The 19,508-nt window shown below is 43.5% G+C and overlaps 1 protein-coding gene across 1 annotated transcript in view; it reads left to right on the top strand.

The window, feature by feature from the left end:
- ERN2 (endoplasmic reticulum to nucleus signaling 2) overlaps positions 1-19,508 on the top strand; it is a 211,140-nt gene that overhangs the window by 104,425 nt on the left and 87,207 nt on the right. Inside the window, exons 3-6 of the mRNA XM_085629488.1 lie at positions 8,997-9,030; positions 10,014-10,086; positions 15,223-15,295; positions 16,426-16,548. Of these exons, the coding sequence (XP_085485614.1) occupies positions 8,997-9,030; positions 10,014-10,086; positions 15,223-15,295; positions 16,426-16,548 (303 nt within the window). The remainder of the gene's footprint in view (positions 1-8,996; positions 9,031-10,013; positions 10,087-15,222; positions 15,296-16,425; positions 16,549-19,508) is intronic.

Genomic DNA, 19,508 nt, shown 5'->3' with positions numbered 1-19,508 from the left:
TAGAGGCCCTGTACCGTGGCACACACACACTGCCTTTGCAGGCTGAGTGTCTGGGTGCCGAACAAAACAAAGAGATGACATGACACACCTCCCTGTGTGCCATGCCCACAAACCATTGCCCTGGCATACATCAGTCACCCCTCTAGCTGGGCACCCTATGCCAGTGGTGAAGGTACAGGTGCATGAGCCCTGTACCCCTACAGTGCCCAGGTTCATTCCTGGGCCCTGTAAGTGCAGTGCTGCCATTAAGAGTCCTCTACACCCATCATTGACATACTAGTACCCCCAAACTATGACATCATCAGGCTGGATAGAACCAATAAGACGGGGGGCATCGCCTGCATACACCGGAACAATATCTCAGTAAACAGATCCATATCCCCTGTATTCCCTTCTTGTGAATACTCTTGCCTTGACTAGCAATAGCAAACCAATATGCATTCTACACACCTTCTATCATCCACTAGGTGACAACCTCTCCTTTACCGAACATTTTATGGAGATAGTCTCTACTAATGCCGGACATCAAAACGCCCAAATATTTCTCGGAGACTTCAATCTCCACTGGAATGATCCAGTTGTCAATAGTCTCAAAAACGTCCTTGCTGACCTCGACCTCACCCAAATTTGCAACAGCTCTACACACGATAAAGCATCCATCCTTGATTTAGTAATCTCTAAAGCTGATTCCATCCAGCTAAACACGATCCTTCCATGTGATTGGTCTGATCATCATATTATCACCTTCTTCATCAATGTAACAGTGAAACTTATCTTGGGTCAGCCCACAAGGCCTAAAGTATGGAAGAGGGATCTGAAAAACATTGACTCTAACACAATCACAACTGTTCATGATCTCACCATCCACTACTTCAATTTCATGAATGTGATACTAAATGAGGTAGCCCCCCTGCAATTAAGGAGAGTCTCCACAAAAGATTCTAAGCCATGGTACGATGGAAGACTCAACGAGGACAGACAATCCCTAAGATTATCTGAATGCAGATGGAGATCAGCTCCATCCGCCAATCACCTCAAGATACTAAGAAAGAAAAGAAATGCATACTACAGAAAGATCAAGCGCACTAAATCAGACTTCTTTAGCCACCAATTAGTCCAGGCAAAAAACCGTCCCAAAAAACATTTCGAATTAATCAAATCTCAATCCAAGGATGCACCCCACAGATCCCAAGATATAATAGGCACATGACCCAACGGTGAACAATTTGCTTCCTTCTTCTCCCAGAAGACCGATACCATAAAGAAGGACCTACTCAACGCCCTAATCACACCCTCTGTCGCACACACGATCCCCTCACCATCCCTTCTAAATTCCCCACGCCGAATCTCATCAAAGTTCAAACTAAAAAACAATGCATCTTTGTCATCCTTCAATACCTACAATGAAGAATCTATTCTCAAAATGCTTACTGCTTTAAATCCTGCCAATCACTTTGTTGACCCTCTACCAGCACACTTTGTAAAAGACCTCACCCCGCTGTTGCTACCTCTCTGGATTAAGATCATAAATAACTCTTTATGCCAAGGTTGCATCCCTGACACCCTCAAGGCCGGGCAGGGATCCCCCATTCTAAAGAAACCTACGGCTGACACTGCAGACTTAAACAATTACCGTCCTATATCCAACATCCCTACCTTGGCCAAACTCTTAGAAAAATGTGTACACCTCCAGCTGCTAAGACATATTGAACAGTTTAACCTACTCAACAAATACCAATCAGGTTTCCGTGCAGGTCACAGCACTGAATCGGCCATGACTCACATAATTGACGATGCCCTACAAATCCTAGACCTTTCCTCAGCCTTTGATACTGTCAAACACGATAATCTGATAGACCTTCTGAAACACAGAATGGGATTAGGTGGATCAGTTCTAAGTTGGTTTACTTCATTCCTCCAAAACAGATCACAATGATTCAAGGTCGATCACTCCCTGTCCAAACCCGTCCCAGTCACTTTAGGAGTCCCACAAGGATCTGCATTATCTCCGACATTGTTCAATCCTTTCATGGAACCCCTCACTGAAATTCTCTATTCGTCTAACGTGCAATATCACATGTACGCTGATGACACTCAACTATACCTTAAGATCCATACCCTAGAAGACATCAAATCCCTCAACACTACTCTCGCAAAAACTCAGACATGGCTGGCAGAAAATCATCTAAAACTGAATGCCCTCAAAACCGAATTCCTTCTCATCGCTCCCCCCGCCCAAGTACCCATAATGCAAGACTGGATCAAACACCTTACTGCACACAATTGCCAACCTCTCATCGTTGATTCAACACAATCATTGGGAATATCACTGGACAGAAACCTCAATATGCAAAAATACATCAGCAACACAACAAAAGGAGCAAACTTTCAGATAAATACTCTGAGAAAACTGAAATATTTCCTGCCTGCTTCAAGCTGGCAGTACAAGCTCTAGTCATACCAAGAGAGGATTACGGAAGTGTCTCTCTCTGCGGCCTGCCCAGAGCTGGAACGGCCCCTCTAAGAGCCTCAATCAACGCCGCAGCGAGGCTCATCACTGGCTCCAAAAGAAGTTCCCACATATCCTCTGACCTAAAATCCCTTAATTGGCTACCTTTTAAAGCCAGAATTCATTTGAAAATAGCATGTATGACACATAAAGCCATTCATCACAATACACTCAGCTATCTGGCACAGAAACTGGTGCCCTCTTGTGGTGTCAGATACTCAAGAAGTGCTAACAACATTCTACCGAAACCACAAAGATTCAACAAGAAGAAAACATATAACCGAACATTTTCAGGGATGTTGCCCAGAATTTGGAATGCTCTACCCCCAGAAACCAGACTTTATCCTTCTACTGCATCGTTCAAAAAAGAAGTGAAATCGCTTCTCATGGCTAAATTCACTTGAGCAGGGGTTACTGTCATTTTGCAACCCAACGTATCCTCTATGTGGAACTTTATAATGTCCACTGCCCAGCCAGGTATCCTAGATATTGCATCTATATTATGCTTGATATACAGTGAACGTTTTTGTTATGAATCATATACCTTGTATCAACGATAGGATGACTATACTACCATTGTCTATCAGTGATCTTTATGCTATGTAACTTGTTTCTATGTAACTAAGACACTTACCTTCTAAAGCGCTCTGATACCCGCAAGGGTCTGGTTCGCGCTGTGTAAAACTCCCAAAATAAATAAATAAATAAGAGTATATGGTGCTGGAAGTTTGTCATTACGAACTCCACAGCACCATAATGGCTACACTGATACACTGAAGACCGGGAAGTTTGGTATCAAACTTCTCAGCACATTAAACCCATACTGATGCCAGTGTGGGATTTAATGTAAAATGCACGACAGAGGGCATCTTAGAGATGCTCCCTGAAACTCGAACAACTCCCAGTGACATGACTGAGTGGCTGCGCAGGCTGCCACCACCAGACATGTTTCCGGACCCCTGGGTCGAGAGCTTGCTGCTCTCAGGGGCCTGAAACAATGCACATCCTGGGACGAGGTGCCAAGTCTCCTCCCCCAGGATGGGCAGGGTTCACGAAGGAGAAGCTTCAAAGGCATGCCGCCTTTCTGAGCTTCCCCAGACCACTTGCAGTACTCAGCAACTGGTCCCCACTGGTTCTACCCCCCACTTTGGGCGGGAGACCCGGCGGGAAAAACAAAGTGAAGAAGAGAGGTGTGCCCACCTCTGCCAACTCCACCCCTAAGGTGGGGGAGGTGAGGTGAAGCACAACCTCGAGTCCCCTCCATCTTGAGGATGGGGGAACCCAGCCAACCAGGGACGGGCTCCTGCCCCCCTCCCACTGGAGAGTGGCAGAATAGGTGGTGTACCCACCCCAGGGAAGGGACCCATTGGTCCCTGCCCTTTACCTACCTCTAACACCCCTAAATTTAGTATTTAAGGGCACCCTGAACCTTCATTCCCAAGATCCAGCAACCACAAGAAAAGAAGAAGAAGAAGGACGAGAAGCCGCGCAGAGCTTACAAGAGGACCACGCCCACTGACTTGGCCCCAGCCCTACAGGCCTGTGTACCCTCGAACCTACTCCTGCAAAATCCCGGCGTGTCTAGCGGCCAGCAACCTCAAAAACCCCGGAGGACCTGCCTGCATTCACTCTCCAACCTGTTTCTCCTGTGAACACCGGACGTGTTTGAACTGCAGCTTCTGGTGCCAGACAGAAACTGCGAATCCAGCACACTCTGCACCCGCCGAGCCCGGCAGGTGTTTGAGTGAACAAACACCACAAGGAGGTCCCCCCGGCAATCCTGACCGGAGATCCGGCGACCCCTGACCTGCCTCAAGCCTCCAGATGACGCCTGCAGCCTCAATCCAGGAGACCCCCCTTACCGCGGCCAGAGCGGGTAAGAAAATCCGACGTCTAAAGGCACCCCTGCACCCGACGCCCCATGGCCTTGTGTGTCCAACCCAATGGTGCCTGACCATCCCTCTACATCCCAACTTACCCCTCGAAGTGGTGCTCACTCCTGTAAGATCTTCGTCCCCGAGCCTGCAAAGTTTCTTTGTCCCGGAGAATCTCCATTGAATTGAACAGGGCACCCGACCTCAAAACTGCACCCTGCACTCTGCTGCCCTAGCGCCGCTGAGGGTGTCCCTTTGGTGCTAACTTGGTCCCCAACGTGCCCTGAGCTTAACCCTAGGAGCTTTGCTCCCACAACCTTGTGGCCTGCTTGCCAGCAGCCACCAACCGGAGTCCCCCTATCCCCCTTAGGATAACATTGGGCCTCAACACTCTGCACCCGGCCTCCCAAGTACCGCTGAAGGTGACCCTGAGTCTAACCCCAGAACCCTAACTCAAAAGACTGATTACTTACCTTGAAACCGATAACTCATTTTTCCTCATAGGATAACATTGACACTTTTTCTCTCAAAAAGTTAGTGTCGACTTTTGAAAACTGCAAATATTCCTTAAAAATCAGCCGATTAACCAAAACACATTTTCTCAACTGTTTTCAGGAAATGTCCCAGTGCTTAATCCAGGATCCAGCACCGAGTAAGAAAAAGTAACGATAACATAACTTACCTGCTAATTGAATTTCCTCCCATAGGATAACATTAGTGTTTCTATGTGAAAAAGCTTTTGTGTCAACTTTTGAAATACAAGAATATTCTTCAAAAATCGTACAAACTACAAAAACGTAATTACTTACCTGTTTTAAGTAGATGTCCCAGAGCTGAATCTAGGAGTCCAGCACTGGATTACAAAAGTAATGCAAAAGTAACTTACCTACTAAGTGAATTTCCTCCCATAGGATAACATTGGTGATTCTATGTGAAAAAGTTTTTGTGTCAACTTTTGAAATACAATAATATTCCTTAAAAATCATACCTTTAACCAAAACGCATTTGCTCACCTGTTTTCAGGAAATGTCCCAGGGCTGAATCTAGGATCCAGTCCTATGGTTAGAAAAGTAATCTGAAAAGTAATTAGCTGCATTTTACTTAAAAAGCCCATTCAATTGAATGTACTATACCTGCAATGTGTTGCAAACTGCTTTCTTAAACCTGTAATCCAAACCAGTACCGGTTATACTGCAATTCTGAACTGTGTTCAAACAAGTCAATTACTACTGCAAAGTATTTATATGCTTACCTGTACCAGGCTTGCTTGGTTCTAGAAATAAAACAACAGTATTTTTTTTTTAATACAAAACAATTGGCCTAGAGTTCAGTTCTTGAGTGTTGGAGACCATTTGCTGACTGTGTGTGTACATCAAATGCTTTACACTGCCCTCTGCTACTGCCTTACTGCTCGACCAAGCTACCACTTTAGAGAGTAAGGTTCTATCTCACTTTAACCTCTGCCAAACCTCTGGAGACTCTTGGACTCTATACACACTGTACCTCACTTTGGTGCAGTATATATAGAGCCAGTTTCTTACAATGTGTGTACACTGAAAGGACCTGGGGGGGTCATAGGCACCCCAGTTAGTCACATGATCACTTGTGGAAAGCAAGGCTACTGCCAAATGAATGATAAGACAGCAAATGACTAAAAGAAGACTCAAAGTTGGTGACATGAGCAGGAGTGATGGAGTTTTTATAGGCAGTGATAGTGCCACGTGCTGCACCTATGACCTCATGGGTGAAGCAGGAAGTGGAAGAGCAGTCAAAGTTGGCAACCTGAAAAGACACTACATAACCTTTAAAAACCCACATTTCACCTCCTCCTATAGGTTTGAAGGAAGCAGATTTGAAACCTCATTCCTCTCATGGCCCCAAGGCTCTCAAAGCAGAATGGCTCAGACCCTAGCCAGGCTAGACCCTGCAAAGGCCAGGGTACGAAATGAACCACCAGTAATTGCTGTCCAGAAGGAACAAGACTGATGGGGCATGTTTGTTTGTATTGGTGCTGCACCTGCGCCCATGTGACAATACACATTTGTATATTCCAGGGAGAAATAAAATGCACAAACCTTTTCAAAAGTATGCCTGGAAACGTGGTACTCTTGCAAGTGTCCTGGTGTACCTCTGGGAAGCTTCCTGAACTCCCAGGAGTTGTAAAGCTACGTCCATGCGAGCAAGTAACCCTGTGGGTGCAGAGTGACAGCTCCCTTTGAGCATCTGGCCACAATGTTAGATGTAGCTGGAGCGGTGTTATATATGTGTTATATGTTAGTATTAAAGCACTGAATTGCAAAGCACCATCTTCATGATCATATCAGAAAGGCACATATAACACCTGATGCACATATAACTGAGTTATTACTGACACTTGATTACTCCAAAGAGGGCAGTGAGGGAGTAGGCTTGGAGACTGAAGTACTCTGTCAGTCAGTACAGTGGTCTGTCTAAGGAGAGGCCAAAGAGTGATTAGGCACTGGCACCATCTTTCCTGCATCTATCCATCCTTCCTCCTTTGGGCAGTCATCACCGTGCCCCTCTATGTGTGGACCGTCTTGTGTGGTATTTGATGGTGGCTATGATTGATGGGACTCTACGCATGCCTCTATGATTGTTGTTTCTTGTAAACGTCAGTGTTGTAGTTTGCAAACATGGCTAGTTCTTTGTAAATTGGCTTTTCCTTGCATCCTTATGCCAGTCTGTCATTACTAATTCTACATCGGGCCCCACTCTTCACAGTCTTTTCCATTTGCCCTTAACTTCTACTTCTTGCCCTCTTCTGATCCTTCTTTCTATCTCCTACAGCCTGCTTCTCTCACAGGCATTCTCCAGTCAAATGCCTGAGGTCAGCTACCAGCTACCACTCTGTTCTGGGGACGATCCTTTCAGTCGAAAGGCTCTTCATCATTCCCTCTCTCCCTTTACCGCGTTTCCACTCAACCACATCTAATACTTTTAGATGGACCACGACCCAATTTTTAGAACAACAACCTTTTGCGACCCATCTTCCTTTAATGGGCACGAGGCGGGACAATATTTAATGTAACTAAATCGTCGTATGGTAGCACACTGTCATTTACTGATAGCACCTTTTCCACTGAAACAGCCACTGAATTTGCACATAATAATAAAAAACTAATTTATAAAGCGCATGGTTACGCCCGAAGGCGTGTCCCCGCACTGGAGGACATACAATTTTACTGATAAAGCCATAAAGCACACCAATTTTAATGTGGTGAAATCTGGTTTCTGTGAATATTTAGCATTTGAGCATTACCAAGTAATGTGTCTTGATCCTATTAAATCTCTGTTTCCAGTACAATTCAGAATTGCAAACAAATGTGCTTCATTTGTGCCTCCCTAACTGCTGAAAGCATGCAGTTCATTTGCAGCTATTTACATGTTGTTGTCTGTTGCAAAAAAAAACATCCTACAGCCGTTCCTTTCAAACGTCCTTTACTCCAGCAAGATTGTCACATAATTCACTTTAAAAACTCCTCTCACTGTGCAGTCAGAGAAAGAATGTAAACATCAATCCCATGTTAAAAGAATAAGCAGCAATCGGCCAGAAGACCTAGCCTGACATTTGACCTCTGTCTTTGAAATGCTGCAAATGTGACCAGATAAACACAGAATTTAAAAGCATCTTTATTTATTTCTCACACTTTACCGAGCCACCAAATATCGGCTCAACTCACAGTTTGGAAAATGCTGCCTTAGAGGGCACTACTCATGCAACAGACACACTATAACTCTGGTCTGTGTGTCTATATATGGGTGACTGTATGCTTGCTAGTCTATGCCTTCTAGTGCCTGTAGGACTGTACGCAAGGGCGGACGTAGATGCTTCAATATGTGTATATGTATGTGCATGGATGTCAGTAGGTATGTTGCCCGGTCTACAGATTTCCATGTATGGCTTGTCTATGTTTATTTATGCGTGCCATTATGCATGCAATATGAAAAAATCACACCTCTTGGCTTTGCCAATGCTTGTTTGTAATGGTGCTCCCGTGCTCTCTGCCCTGCAGAAATCATGCAGCCGGCCTTTGTAATGGTTGCTGTGGTTGTATGCTGGATTTAAATGTCTACGCAGGCATACATGACAAAGGTAGAGCACGTTCCACCTTCCAGCTTACTCAGTCATTGTTTCTGCCATGCTGAATGCACACGGGAGCCTGTAATAATACTGTTGGTCCTAACTTGCAGTTAAGACTTCAGCTTCACCTTCTTCCAGACCTTTGTGCTGTCTTATGCATACTACTGATAGCACAAACCACTTAACTGCAAATGGATTCATTCCATAAAGTAGTGTCCACACCATGTACCTCCAGCCTTTCACCGATGTCCCTGCTTCAGTTGTATGGTGATGTGTTCATGACATTTGTATGCCATACATTATCATTCACACTTTATTAATCCTCTTCAAAAACCAGGCCTCGTGGGTTTGCCTGTGCTTGTTTGTACGGGCCCTCTTGTCCACTAACCTCATCCCCCATGAACCCTGCTGTCACTCCCAGGATCCTTTGTTATCCGAGCGCTGAAGCTGGTAGCTTCCTTGTTGATTCTCCGTGCTGGTCTGTGATTGCTTGTTTCTGCTTCCTTCCTAGATCCCATCATCGAAGCTCCTGTCTACGTGGCCGAGTAAGTTATTTAAACTCACTCTTTCAGACAACACCCATTATGGGTGAGTGTGTGGAGGGCATGGGAGGGAATCATAGCTTAGAAACGTTGTTAATCCAAAAATAATGGCACAACCAAGCGATAGATGTGTGATCTTCCGTGCCCCCAGGATTGAGTAAGCTATGGATTTTCTAAAGTAATCAGGCACAAAGGAAGGGTATTGTTTTTTACAAGACCAATACTTTTCCTCCATCACATCGTTTCCTATCTTGTTGAATGAACAAAATGGAGCCCCTTCACATTTTTTACATTCTGCAGATTACTGTTATCTACGTTGTGTGTTTAATGGAGGAAATTGACCCACAGAAACCCGGCACCTCACCAACGCTTCATACCGCTTCGATGTGCACAGGCATCCATGCACTTCATCAGTATTGCTAAGAAGCACATGTACACTGCACTGATATTGCTCACAGGCACGCCTACACTTTGTTGGTGTTTCTCAGACATAGCCCACACTTTGTAGTCTTTGCTCAGAGAAACAGCCTGGACTTTGATGACATTGCTCACAGATAGCCGTGCATGCCATCAGTATTGCATTTAGATTGCCTTGCACCTCGTTGATATTTCTCAGACACTCCTACTTCTCATTGCCATTTTTAACAGACACCCCTACGCCTTGTTGACTATCCTCTCACACCAGTAAATTTTCTTGACATTTCTCATAGGGTCCCTGCACCTCATTGGCATTGCTGGGACATCCCTACATCTCACTGACATTTCTCAGACACCACACCTCTTTCACGTTGCTCACAGACACCCCTGCACATCATCATTCCTTCCTGCAGACCCACCTGCACCTGATGAGATTTCACACAGATACCCCCTGACTTGCTGCTCTGGTTGTTTCAGGTGTTAATTTATTTATAGTTCCGCTACATACTGAAAATACATCTGGCCTCCTATGGACCCACCCAGCATTAATCTCAATCCCTTTCTTTCAGGCCTGCGTTCCTGCCCGACCCCACCGACGGCAGCCTGTACTTACTCGGTGGGAAGAACAAGGAGGGGTTAATGGTGAGTAGTACTGCTTACAAGTTTCAGGAAGATCGCTTCACCTGCACAGATGAGGTGACTGGGCAGAGAGGTGATGAGGAAGAGTGTGGCGTCTTCCTGTTTGGCAAGGCAACACCTAACGCATTATCCAAATGATCATGGCTGGAGGGTTTGTAACTCTGCATTGTAGCACTGAAATGCCTTTGTATCATAAAAGTAAGGGCTCCATGAAATCCTTGACCAATATCTTGGCATCTTGTGGGCCAAAAGACAAGGGACATCAGTAGAGGTTACCACTCTCTCAGTGACAGAGAGGGAAACGAAGAAATAACATGATTGACCAGACGGAAAGAATGTTGTGGAAGCCCATCGTGAATTAAAAACCAAGATCGCTGACTCTAGCTCTTCGGCTTGAATTTTGCCTGCGCTCAGCTGTAGAAACAGTAATTTGTGTCGCAATGAACTGGAAGGTTAAAATATTAAAAGGGCGAAGCTGATTCGTTCCTTGGACTATTTGGAGTTGAATTGTCATCAGGAAAGACCATGGTTAAGATCAGGTGGTGTGACTGTGGGGGAGATTTGGTTAGCAAACTGGAGTTAAGTGAATGATAAATTCAGAGTTTTGTGTTTCTATTTGAAAAATCGAATTGAAATCTTAAGACCAATGCTGGAATAAAAGAATTCTCTGATGAGCCTTGGTATCAAACCATGTTTAGAGTTAAGGAAGGCTGCTAGTTTTTTGGGAATATTTAACACATAAATGCCCCTCTAAAATGTAGCTTATTGTTTTGCACTTCCCTTTTAAACAAATGTTTGTGATAGTAATTCAAAGAACGTGCTTTGGGCTGGATAGTGTCTGTTAATTATTTGGTCATCACTTTTTGATATTATGGCTAAATATTCAGATTTAGTTTATGCACAAAGTATTTTTATCTCTTTTACTTTTTACCTAATATATCAACTTTAGGCCTGGTAAACCATATCAAAGATCTAATGTCTGTTGAAACAAGCAGGATTTGGAGGCAGAGTAAAGAATCTTCTAAGTCTACATACTAATAATTAATTTAGTGTTTAACAGCAAACCTGTTGTATTTTAGTGACTGCCTTCAATTGTGAATGTCACAACACTGTGGCCGCTATAGCATCATTATGCATATATGTGCATGTGCCATGGCAATGCTGCATTGTCAAGCAAGCATTGATTTCTTTTTGCTGATGCGGAACAGGATTGGCAAAAATTGGCAAAAATCATTGCAAAAGTCAAAAGGTCAGAAAACGGAATTCAAATTGAGACATATTGATTTTACCAGTGGTTGTTAGTTTAATGTTTTTTTAAACTATAATTAAAGGTTATCTAAAAAAATGTTTTAAAGGTGTTGGAAGGGAAAGAAAGTGGGAGCAATAAATTGAAAAATAAAGGAAGACTTGGGTCCTCTTTCTCAGAGGCACAAATCTCATTTCATGAATCTAGCTCTGGCACAAATTGTGCACCATGAGGGTTTTTGCCTGCACCGATTTGAGCAGGTAAAACGTGGCATAAATTATGCAGCAGATAATTTAAGTCTGTTCACCTCGTAAGTGGAGAACACACACAAAATGTAGCTTTATCCCCCATTCTAAGTCTCTGAATGGCGCTGTAATTCTACATTCAATAAATACCATATCCAGTGGTATTTTAATTTGGTGAGTGTAAATCTAGCACCAAGGATTCTGTCCGCCTTGGTGTGCGGGCCTAAGTGTCTAAAAGAGTATTGGAGAGATACACAGAAACCACTAGAAAGAGCAGTATTGATAGAAAAACAGCCACACAAGTGTTCTTGCACATAGTCAACAAGTACAGCACTCAACCTCTCTATTACCTTACTGCTCCTCAGTGGGTCCTGTGCATATTACAAAATCTCTTCCACAAGTGTCGCAAAACTCGAGGAGGAAATGCACAGGAACCACTGAGAAACAGGAAACTTGATATATACTTTGACAATGATTCATCGGATGAACTGAATAAAACCCTGATTTTGGGGACGAAACACGTTGGCTGGGCTGATGTTGGTGTAATACTGAATGATTCAATACAACAAAAACTTTGGGTGGCACCACAATGTCATGGTTCCTACTTTAATGGATGTTTGAAGGCTGTATATTACATGGAATAAAGTTCTCAAGAAAACGCTTCAATATCAACTTATTGAACAGTCCACCCCAAGAATATTTTGGCACTCCTTGAGCACTCCCTTTTTGTACAGGATTTGTTGGAGAGATACCTGGGGGGAAGTGGAGAAAGAGTGAGGGAGCGGCGAGAGGAAGATGGAAGGAAATCAAGGGGTAGAGGAAGATAGATGAAAAAGTCATGCAAAAGGAGGGTGAAATGGAGTGAGAGGAAGCAAAAAATGACAAAAGGTAAAATGAAGACAAAAGGTGATAGGCCAGAAACATGGAAGGAGAGATGTAGACAAAAGAGGATGCAGCGAGAAATGTAAATGAGGTCATGGAATGTAAAGCAAGAGAAATATAAGGTATGGTTTTGGCAGAGCTTGAAGAGACTTGAAGGAATGGGAAAGTGATGGATTAAGGAACTGAGAAGTAGCTAGAGAAGGAGTACTGATAATAAAAATGCAAGGAGCAAAAGGGAGAATAATGTTTTCGAGAGAGAATTTTGTGACAACTCTCTTCTAAACTGGAGTAAGAGTCTATTGGACACAAGGAAAACCAAGTTGTAAGGAAATAAATGAGAAATTGCTGGTATTAAAAATAATAGATACTTAATACGTTAAAAGACCTTTTTAACAAGGTTTCCTCAATAGAGGTTTCACAGTCCCCCTGGGTTTGTGTACGAGAATGGTCTCACTTAGGACAATTGGTAATGAACATCATATGGCATCCGTTCATGCCAGTGATGAAACATGAATCCTACCTGTAAAATTAATGTGACTGTTTCAAACCAAACTGGAAATATTAGAAAGAAGATACTCACAATTTGCCAGGAGACCAACATAGCTTCTCCCAGCATCCTAACATTGAACAAGATTTCTCATGAGTTACCCACGACCTAACTCAAAGACATGCAAAGCAAACACATTTGCAGGTTGAAGTCTTTCTCGGCAACTCTTAGACTTGAAGTAGTGGAGAAAACAGGCATAGAACACATCAAGTATGCAGTGAAACCCACATGGAGAAAAATCAAGGAAATTCTGTAACTGAACAGTGGTTTCGAAGGAGTCTTTACAAGTCACTGAGGTAGTGATTCACAAATGCTTTGTAATGCACCCATCACCCAGCGAAAATGTTGCTTTAATGGTTGAAATGGCTAACAGAGTATTGCCATGAAACAGAAACTAAATAAAACCTTGGTAAAAAAACAGCTGAATTTAAACTGGCATAGAAAATGATGGTGAAAGCCCTAACAGGTATAGAGTTAATGTTACTGAGAGTTCAATGGATGCTCACATCTCAAGGGATTGGAAATAGAGAAAATGACTCCACTGAATAAATACGCAAGTTCAGCTGCCAATGGAAAGATCAAGAGAACCTAGTCGATGGATTACCTTCTGATTTAGCCAATGATGTGATCCTTCTTCCAAATCGATGATATTCCACTTCCAATTTTTTCCTTCCCCTCATGTTCCATGTTGGTTAAACACAGGCAAATTAATCCACACCCAAGAACGGTGAAACCCTCACTCGGAGCAAAGTGTCTTGCAGTGAGAAAATGTTATTCAACTGGCAACTCTGACGCGTTTCGGCCGACGAACAGCTTTTATCACATGAATATATATATATTGATATCTATGAGAAGTAATATGGTGAATTTCAAACATTGAACACAGTTTAACCACGAATTGAAAATCAAGGGTACCTAGTCAGTGGAACAACCTCCGATTTAGCAAATATACGTCCTGCACTGCTTGCTGCACACAAGCAGGCTTGGCACTGGTCGTATGAGATCTGGGTTGTCGGCAATGTTGAGGCTTTGATGCATTGTATTTTCAGTAGCTTGATGTTACTGGAGCACGCTTCCATTCTTTGAGCGTATTCCATTAAAGCACCTCAAAGTTTAACTCTGGTACAAAAATGGCCTAATCTATGAGGACATATTAACCTTTTGTGTTCATAATAATCATTATAGTGTAATAGTATGTGGAAGTAATTCTGCTCCCATCAGTGGGAAGTGTTTTTTCCAGGGAAGACGCAATGAGAATTTGATTAACTTCCACAAACCTGTGAATTACTGGGAATTCAGAACTTCTCAAAGAGATATTTCGACTCAGGGTACAGTGTAAATTTCAATCCAAGGAGGGAATAAGGTGCTAACCCTCACCCATAATTGGTGAGGTTTTAGTGGAAGGATTTTTTTTTAAAGAGGAAACCTTTATCCCCATTAAGGAAAAAGGTTAGCACTGACAAATGTGTATTTGTTTAACACAGTACAATATGTAAATTAATTTAAAAAGGAATACCTTTTGCATACCAAAAGTAAGGGGAATGGGGCAGATTTACATACATGGGCCTGTATTATTTTGCGGCAACCATCACTGCAGCCTAAATTTACTGTTATTTCTGAGACCTTGCTTGCTGACCTATAGCTTGAACAAGCTGGCACGGATTGTATCAATTAATGCTGAGATTCCTACATTTCACACCTGAGTTGACTGATGTGCAAGATCTGGTATCCACTAAGCACTGTAAAACCAAGAATAATTCTAAAGCGTTTTTCTTACCCTGGGTTGTGAATGACCGCTTGCACCCATTGTTTCTCTTGCTCGCGAGGTTGCCCATGCTGTTTTCGGGGTACCAGCCCTCTTCTCAGGGGTTGAATAATTCAGGAGTCTGTGTGTACTTATCACTGCCAGAAGACCCTCCACTGGAGGCTCCAGCCTTCACTTTACCTGTATTTTGCTTTATGGAAATTACACATTTTCTACTGCGACCCTCCTAAAAAGCAATTTCGGTCCGGTGCATTGTAATGCCAGATTAAGCCGTGACTTCCCATTTCATTGAGAAATAGCGCGCGACTCAGCTTTGGAAGGTTGGGGCCTATGGAAATAAGCTTGGTATGATTAGTATTAATGTTGTTGCATTTGTAAAAACGTATATTGATCCTTCAAAGTTCTCATCATGTACAAGACGTCTCACTCCGAGTCTCATCATTTTATTTTCCAGAAACTTCCGTTCACGATCCCGGAGCTGGTGCAGTCCTCCCCGTGCCGAAGTTCTGATGGTGTGCTCTACACAGGTATAATGAGTGATAGCTATGCACTGTGCTACTACCTGTGTGCATACTGGCAGGGAGTATATGCTTGGAATGTTTTCCGGTATCGCTAGTTCAAGTCTATCCTGATTGGATTTCTTTATTTTCTGGCAAAAGTGGTGCCTTATATAGCACTATTGCTATGTGCCATGGAGCAGCTATGCCTTGTGTATTGTGGAGCTATTGATGTTATGCATTATTGGGTTGTTTGTGTACAGTCCTTAGGTAATGATTTGCTTTCTGGAGCTTGTGCACCGCCTTCTGGCAAGCCTTTGCAATCTAGATGTGGGCGTGGTTTCTGAAAGAGCTGCCCGTTTGCATTCCAGTGCTGTGAGTGAATATTCACAAACTGGTTTTATTATGAGCTCATGATTTCACCTTGCAACTGTTGAAGTGTGTTTTTTAGGACTCCTCTGTTTTTTTCTGGAGACTATGGTCGGTTTTGGAGTTGTCACACTTTCTGGAGCCTTTGTTGTTTCTTTTAGAACTGTCAATATATTCTGGAACTATTTTGGTTGGATTCTATAGCTGTCAAATTAAGTTCTTGTGATGCTTCCTTGAGCTGATGGTGTAGGCTCTTTAAGTGTTGATTTGTGCCATGGCGTATTCTTGCAAGATTCATCTGCAGACTGCAGCTGTTCTTGTGTGTTCTGATATCATTGGTAATCGCGAGCTGATAGCATGCAGCCGCGTATTCTAGCATTGCTGTTCGAGTGTGTAAAAGTGAGGATAAATGTTAAGATGTCTTATGCAGTGTTGAAGTTAAATATCCCTTAGCTTTAATTCTGGAGATGGAGTGCTTTCTGATATCACTGGTATGCTTTCTGGTACCCATCTCATGCACTGGAAAGATGTTGTGCCTTGTGGCACTAATACATTATTATGACACTGCTGCTGAGCGTTCTGTAGCTGTAACTATCATTCTGACAGTTTTGTGTTTTACTAATGGCATAGTGTGTGTCTGTGACTATGCTCAGAAGGATCTTTGGTGTGTATTAATTGCCGCAGGACTTCAGTGTTGATGAGTGACTGCTCCATGGCAGTCCTTTTATTGTGTATAGAGGTCCAGCTGCCGTCATCATCTCTTAGTGCTTCAACATGTCCTATTCCTACAGGGAAGAAGCAGGATACTTGGTTTGTTGTGGATCCCAAGTCAGGAGAGAAGCAAACAACGCTATCAACAGAATCTTCCGACGGCCTGTGCCCCTCCGCCCCTCTACTATACATAGGTCGCACACGTGAGTACATACGAGCTTGGCTTGAGTCACCTAGGACGTGTAAAAGTGCCATTCCAAACATACACATGCATGTCCAACTCAGAGCATTCAACCAACTCCAGAGAAACAGCGGGTGTATAATTCAGAACAAAAATACACTGTTGATCCCATTCAGAACATGGAAACACTGTTTCAGAGTTCTAGACCACTGCAAACACTGCCTCAAGTATACAGAAACAGCACGTATATTTATGTTATGTTAATATAATTTCTGGTGCACGAACAATCACTCCTGAAGGAATATCCCGGCGCTGATGGGCACCACAGCTCATTAGGTCAGGGGCAGAAAAGAAAGAGAGCCCATACTATCATGAGGAAAGGTTAAACAGCTGTGTTTTGAGCCTTTTTTTAAAGGTGGGTAAGGAGTTGCACGACCGAAGGGAGAGAGGGAGCCTGTTTCAGTGGAGGGGCGCAAGTAGCCAAAGGAGTCTACGCGGGTGGGGGACCTCACCTATGCTGCAGCTGAACATCTAAGATTTCTTAGAGGCTGGTAGAAGCTGAATAAGGAACGGCGATAGTACGGTCCAGTTTCATGTAGGGCCTGTTGTGTGTGGCAGAGCAGTTTGAAGTGGTGCACTTCCTAATTTGCAGCCAGTGAAGGATTTTTAATGGTGGTCCTGCTAGGTGGCAGATGGCATATCAGCCTGGCAGCTGTGTTTTGTACAATTTGTAAGCATGACAACCATGTCTCTTTAATGGCTGCCAACAATGCATGCCCATAGTCTAATTGACTGGTAATCAAGGTCTGCATAGTTATCTTACGATGGTGCAATAACTTACGTTCTGCCCTTTATGCCGAATGGCATGTAGAGCAGCAGTGAAAGACCTCCTCCTCCTCCTCTTCTATCTGTCATGGGCAAGTTTCTGTGCGGTGCCCCAGCTGTGGTTTGGAGTCTTCATTTTCACAGGTTTGCCTCCAGGTGTACTTTGGCCTGCCTCTCTTCTGTTTGTCTTCTGGGGTCCCATGAAGAGCTGTTCTTGTGATGGAATGTTGTTCTCTACTGATGGTGTGTCCGAGCTATCACCATCTTTTTCTCATAATGATGATGTCTGTGCTCTCTTGCTTGCTTCTGGTGAGCATTTCGTGGTTGTACATGGTTCATGGCCAGAAAATGCGCACGATTCTTCTCAGGTTACTGGTGTGGAAGGTTGACAGCTTGGTGATGTTGTTTTTCATAATCTTCAGCATTCTGTTGCTACTGCTCTGTTCAAGACTTATTTCAAGTGCTTGGCCCACCGTGCTTCCTGCTCTTTCTCTGTTGTGAGTAGTCTGCCTTGCTTCTCCTAAATAGGGATGTTGTATGTTGCACAACATTTACACTGACATCCTTATGAGCTGGAAGACGTTCCCCCTTGTCTTCTGCTGCCTCCTCTGCTTGGTTGGCAGAGTTAGCCATGTACCCCCTCTTGTCTGTCCTTGTCACATTCTTTTTACTGCTGTCTTTGCTTCAGTGTACTGTTGTGTGACTTCTCCAGTAGCCTCTTAGATTTTGCCTTCTTGAGTTTCTTTTTTTGGTACCCTACTGTCTTCAATAGCTTGCCATGTGTCTTGTCGTATCCATTATTTCCTCTTCCTTGGCTCAGACCCCAGGCATGTTTCACATATATTGAAGAAACCCATTCCCATTTATTGTTTACTCCGTCTGCTGCTGGCTCAGACTGATCTTCTGTGTCTGCTAGGAGTTGGAACCTGTTTTTGATTAGTAAGACAAATGCCTTCTCGGTCTTAGGGTGCTATACCTTTGCCACATTGAAGTGCTGTCTTCCTGTTGATTTATTTTCTCTTTTTCTGAGCTTCAGCTTTACAAGAGCTGCTGTCGCTAGATAGTGATTGATGCAAATGTCTGCTCCCCTCCTCACTCTGACATCTTGCTGTGAGCATCTCCAGGTGCTGCTAATCATGAGGTGGTCATTATGGTTTCAGTCTCTCCAACTGGGCGAGCACCAGTGTTAGTTTGTGAATATCTTGATGGGTGAGGAGAGTCCGCCTTAAGACCAAATCATTTGTGGGGCAGAATTCAGCAGTCTTTCTCCATTGTAGTTCATTGTTCTACAAACTTTCTTTCCCATGGCTCTCGTGGTTCTTCTTCTTCTTCTTAGAGTGTTATATAGCGCGTATTAGACCCGAGACATCGGGTATTAGACCACTTTACATGAGCAGCAGTTTCGTTACATGAGGACATATTCATTTTTGTAGGCATGGGGAGATTAAGTGATTTGCCCAGAATCACAAGATCTTGAGCGTTGTTACGAGACTCAAACCCAATTCCCCTGCTTTCGAGGTTGACAGCTGTAGCCGCAAGGCTACATCCTCCCCCAAATTTTCATATAATGAAGAGTCCTTGCACAAATCTTATGTATTAAAGGAAAAATATTTTGCATAAGCGTGTACATAAGCATAATATTTATAATTACGACCGATAGAGTGTGCAAATATATACCTGGGCGAATGTATACTATAGTTTTTCTCCGCAATCAATATCTGTAGACGTCTAAATACACATGCTTCCCTGTTACTGGATAGAAAGGGAACAATGTACCTTATCGTGCAAGAAAACGTTTATTTAGCATTAATTACGAGCGAGCTTTAGACGCATACGTTTTATATAACTATTAGGAAACGTGTTCGTGTGCACGATCAAATAACCATGTGTTTTACTAAATCTGGAGGGAAAGAGCGGCTATACATTTGATGCGGGCGCCATTCTTGAAGAAATGTGGTGTATTTTTCTAGTGCACGACCGTACACTTTCACTGCACATTTTGCACGAATGAATCGACACAAGACGGCACTTCGCAGTCTATGTCGCGTGTCGATGGATCGGGGTGCATTTATTGCACAGGGTCTCTGCTGAAGCAGGCATCCGAGCCGGCGCGGCCTGTCGGGGCTTGAACCCCTTCACGCGTAACCTTCCCAGACA

Source organism: Triturus cristatus, chromosome 10, assembly GCF_964204655.1.
Source record: "Triturus cristatus chromosome 10, aTriCri1.1, whole genome shotgun sequence".
Classification (NCBI taxonomy): domain Eukaryota; kingdom Metazoa; phylum Chordata; class Amphibia; order Caudata; family Salamandridae; genus Triturus; species Triturus cristatus.
Note: the sequence above shows the minus strand (reverse complement) of the source record. Positions and strands in the feature narration are given on the sequence as shown.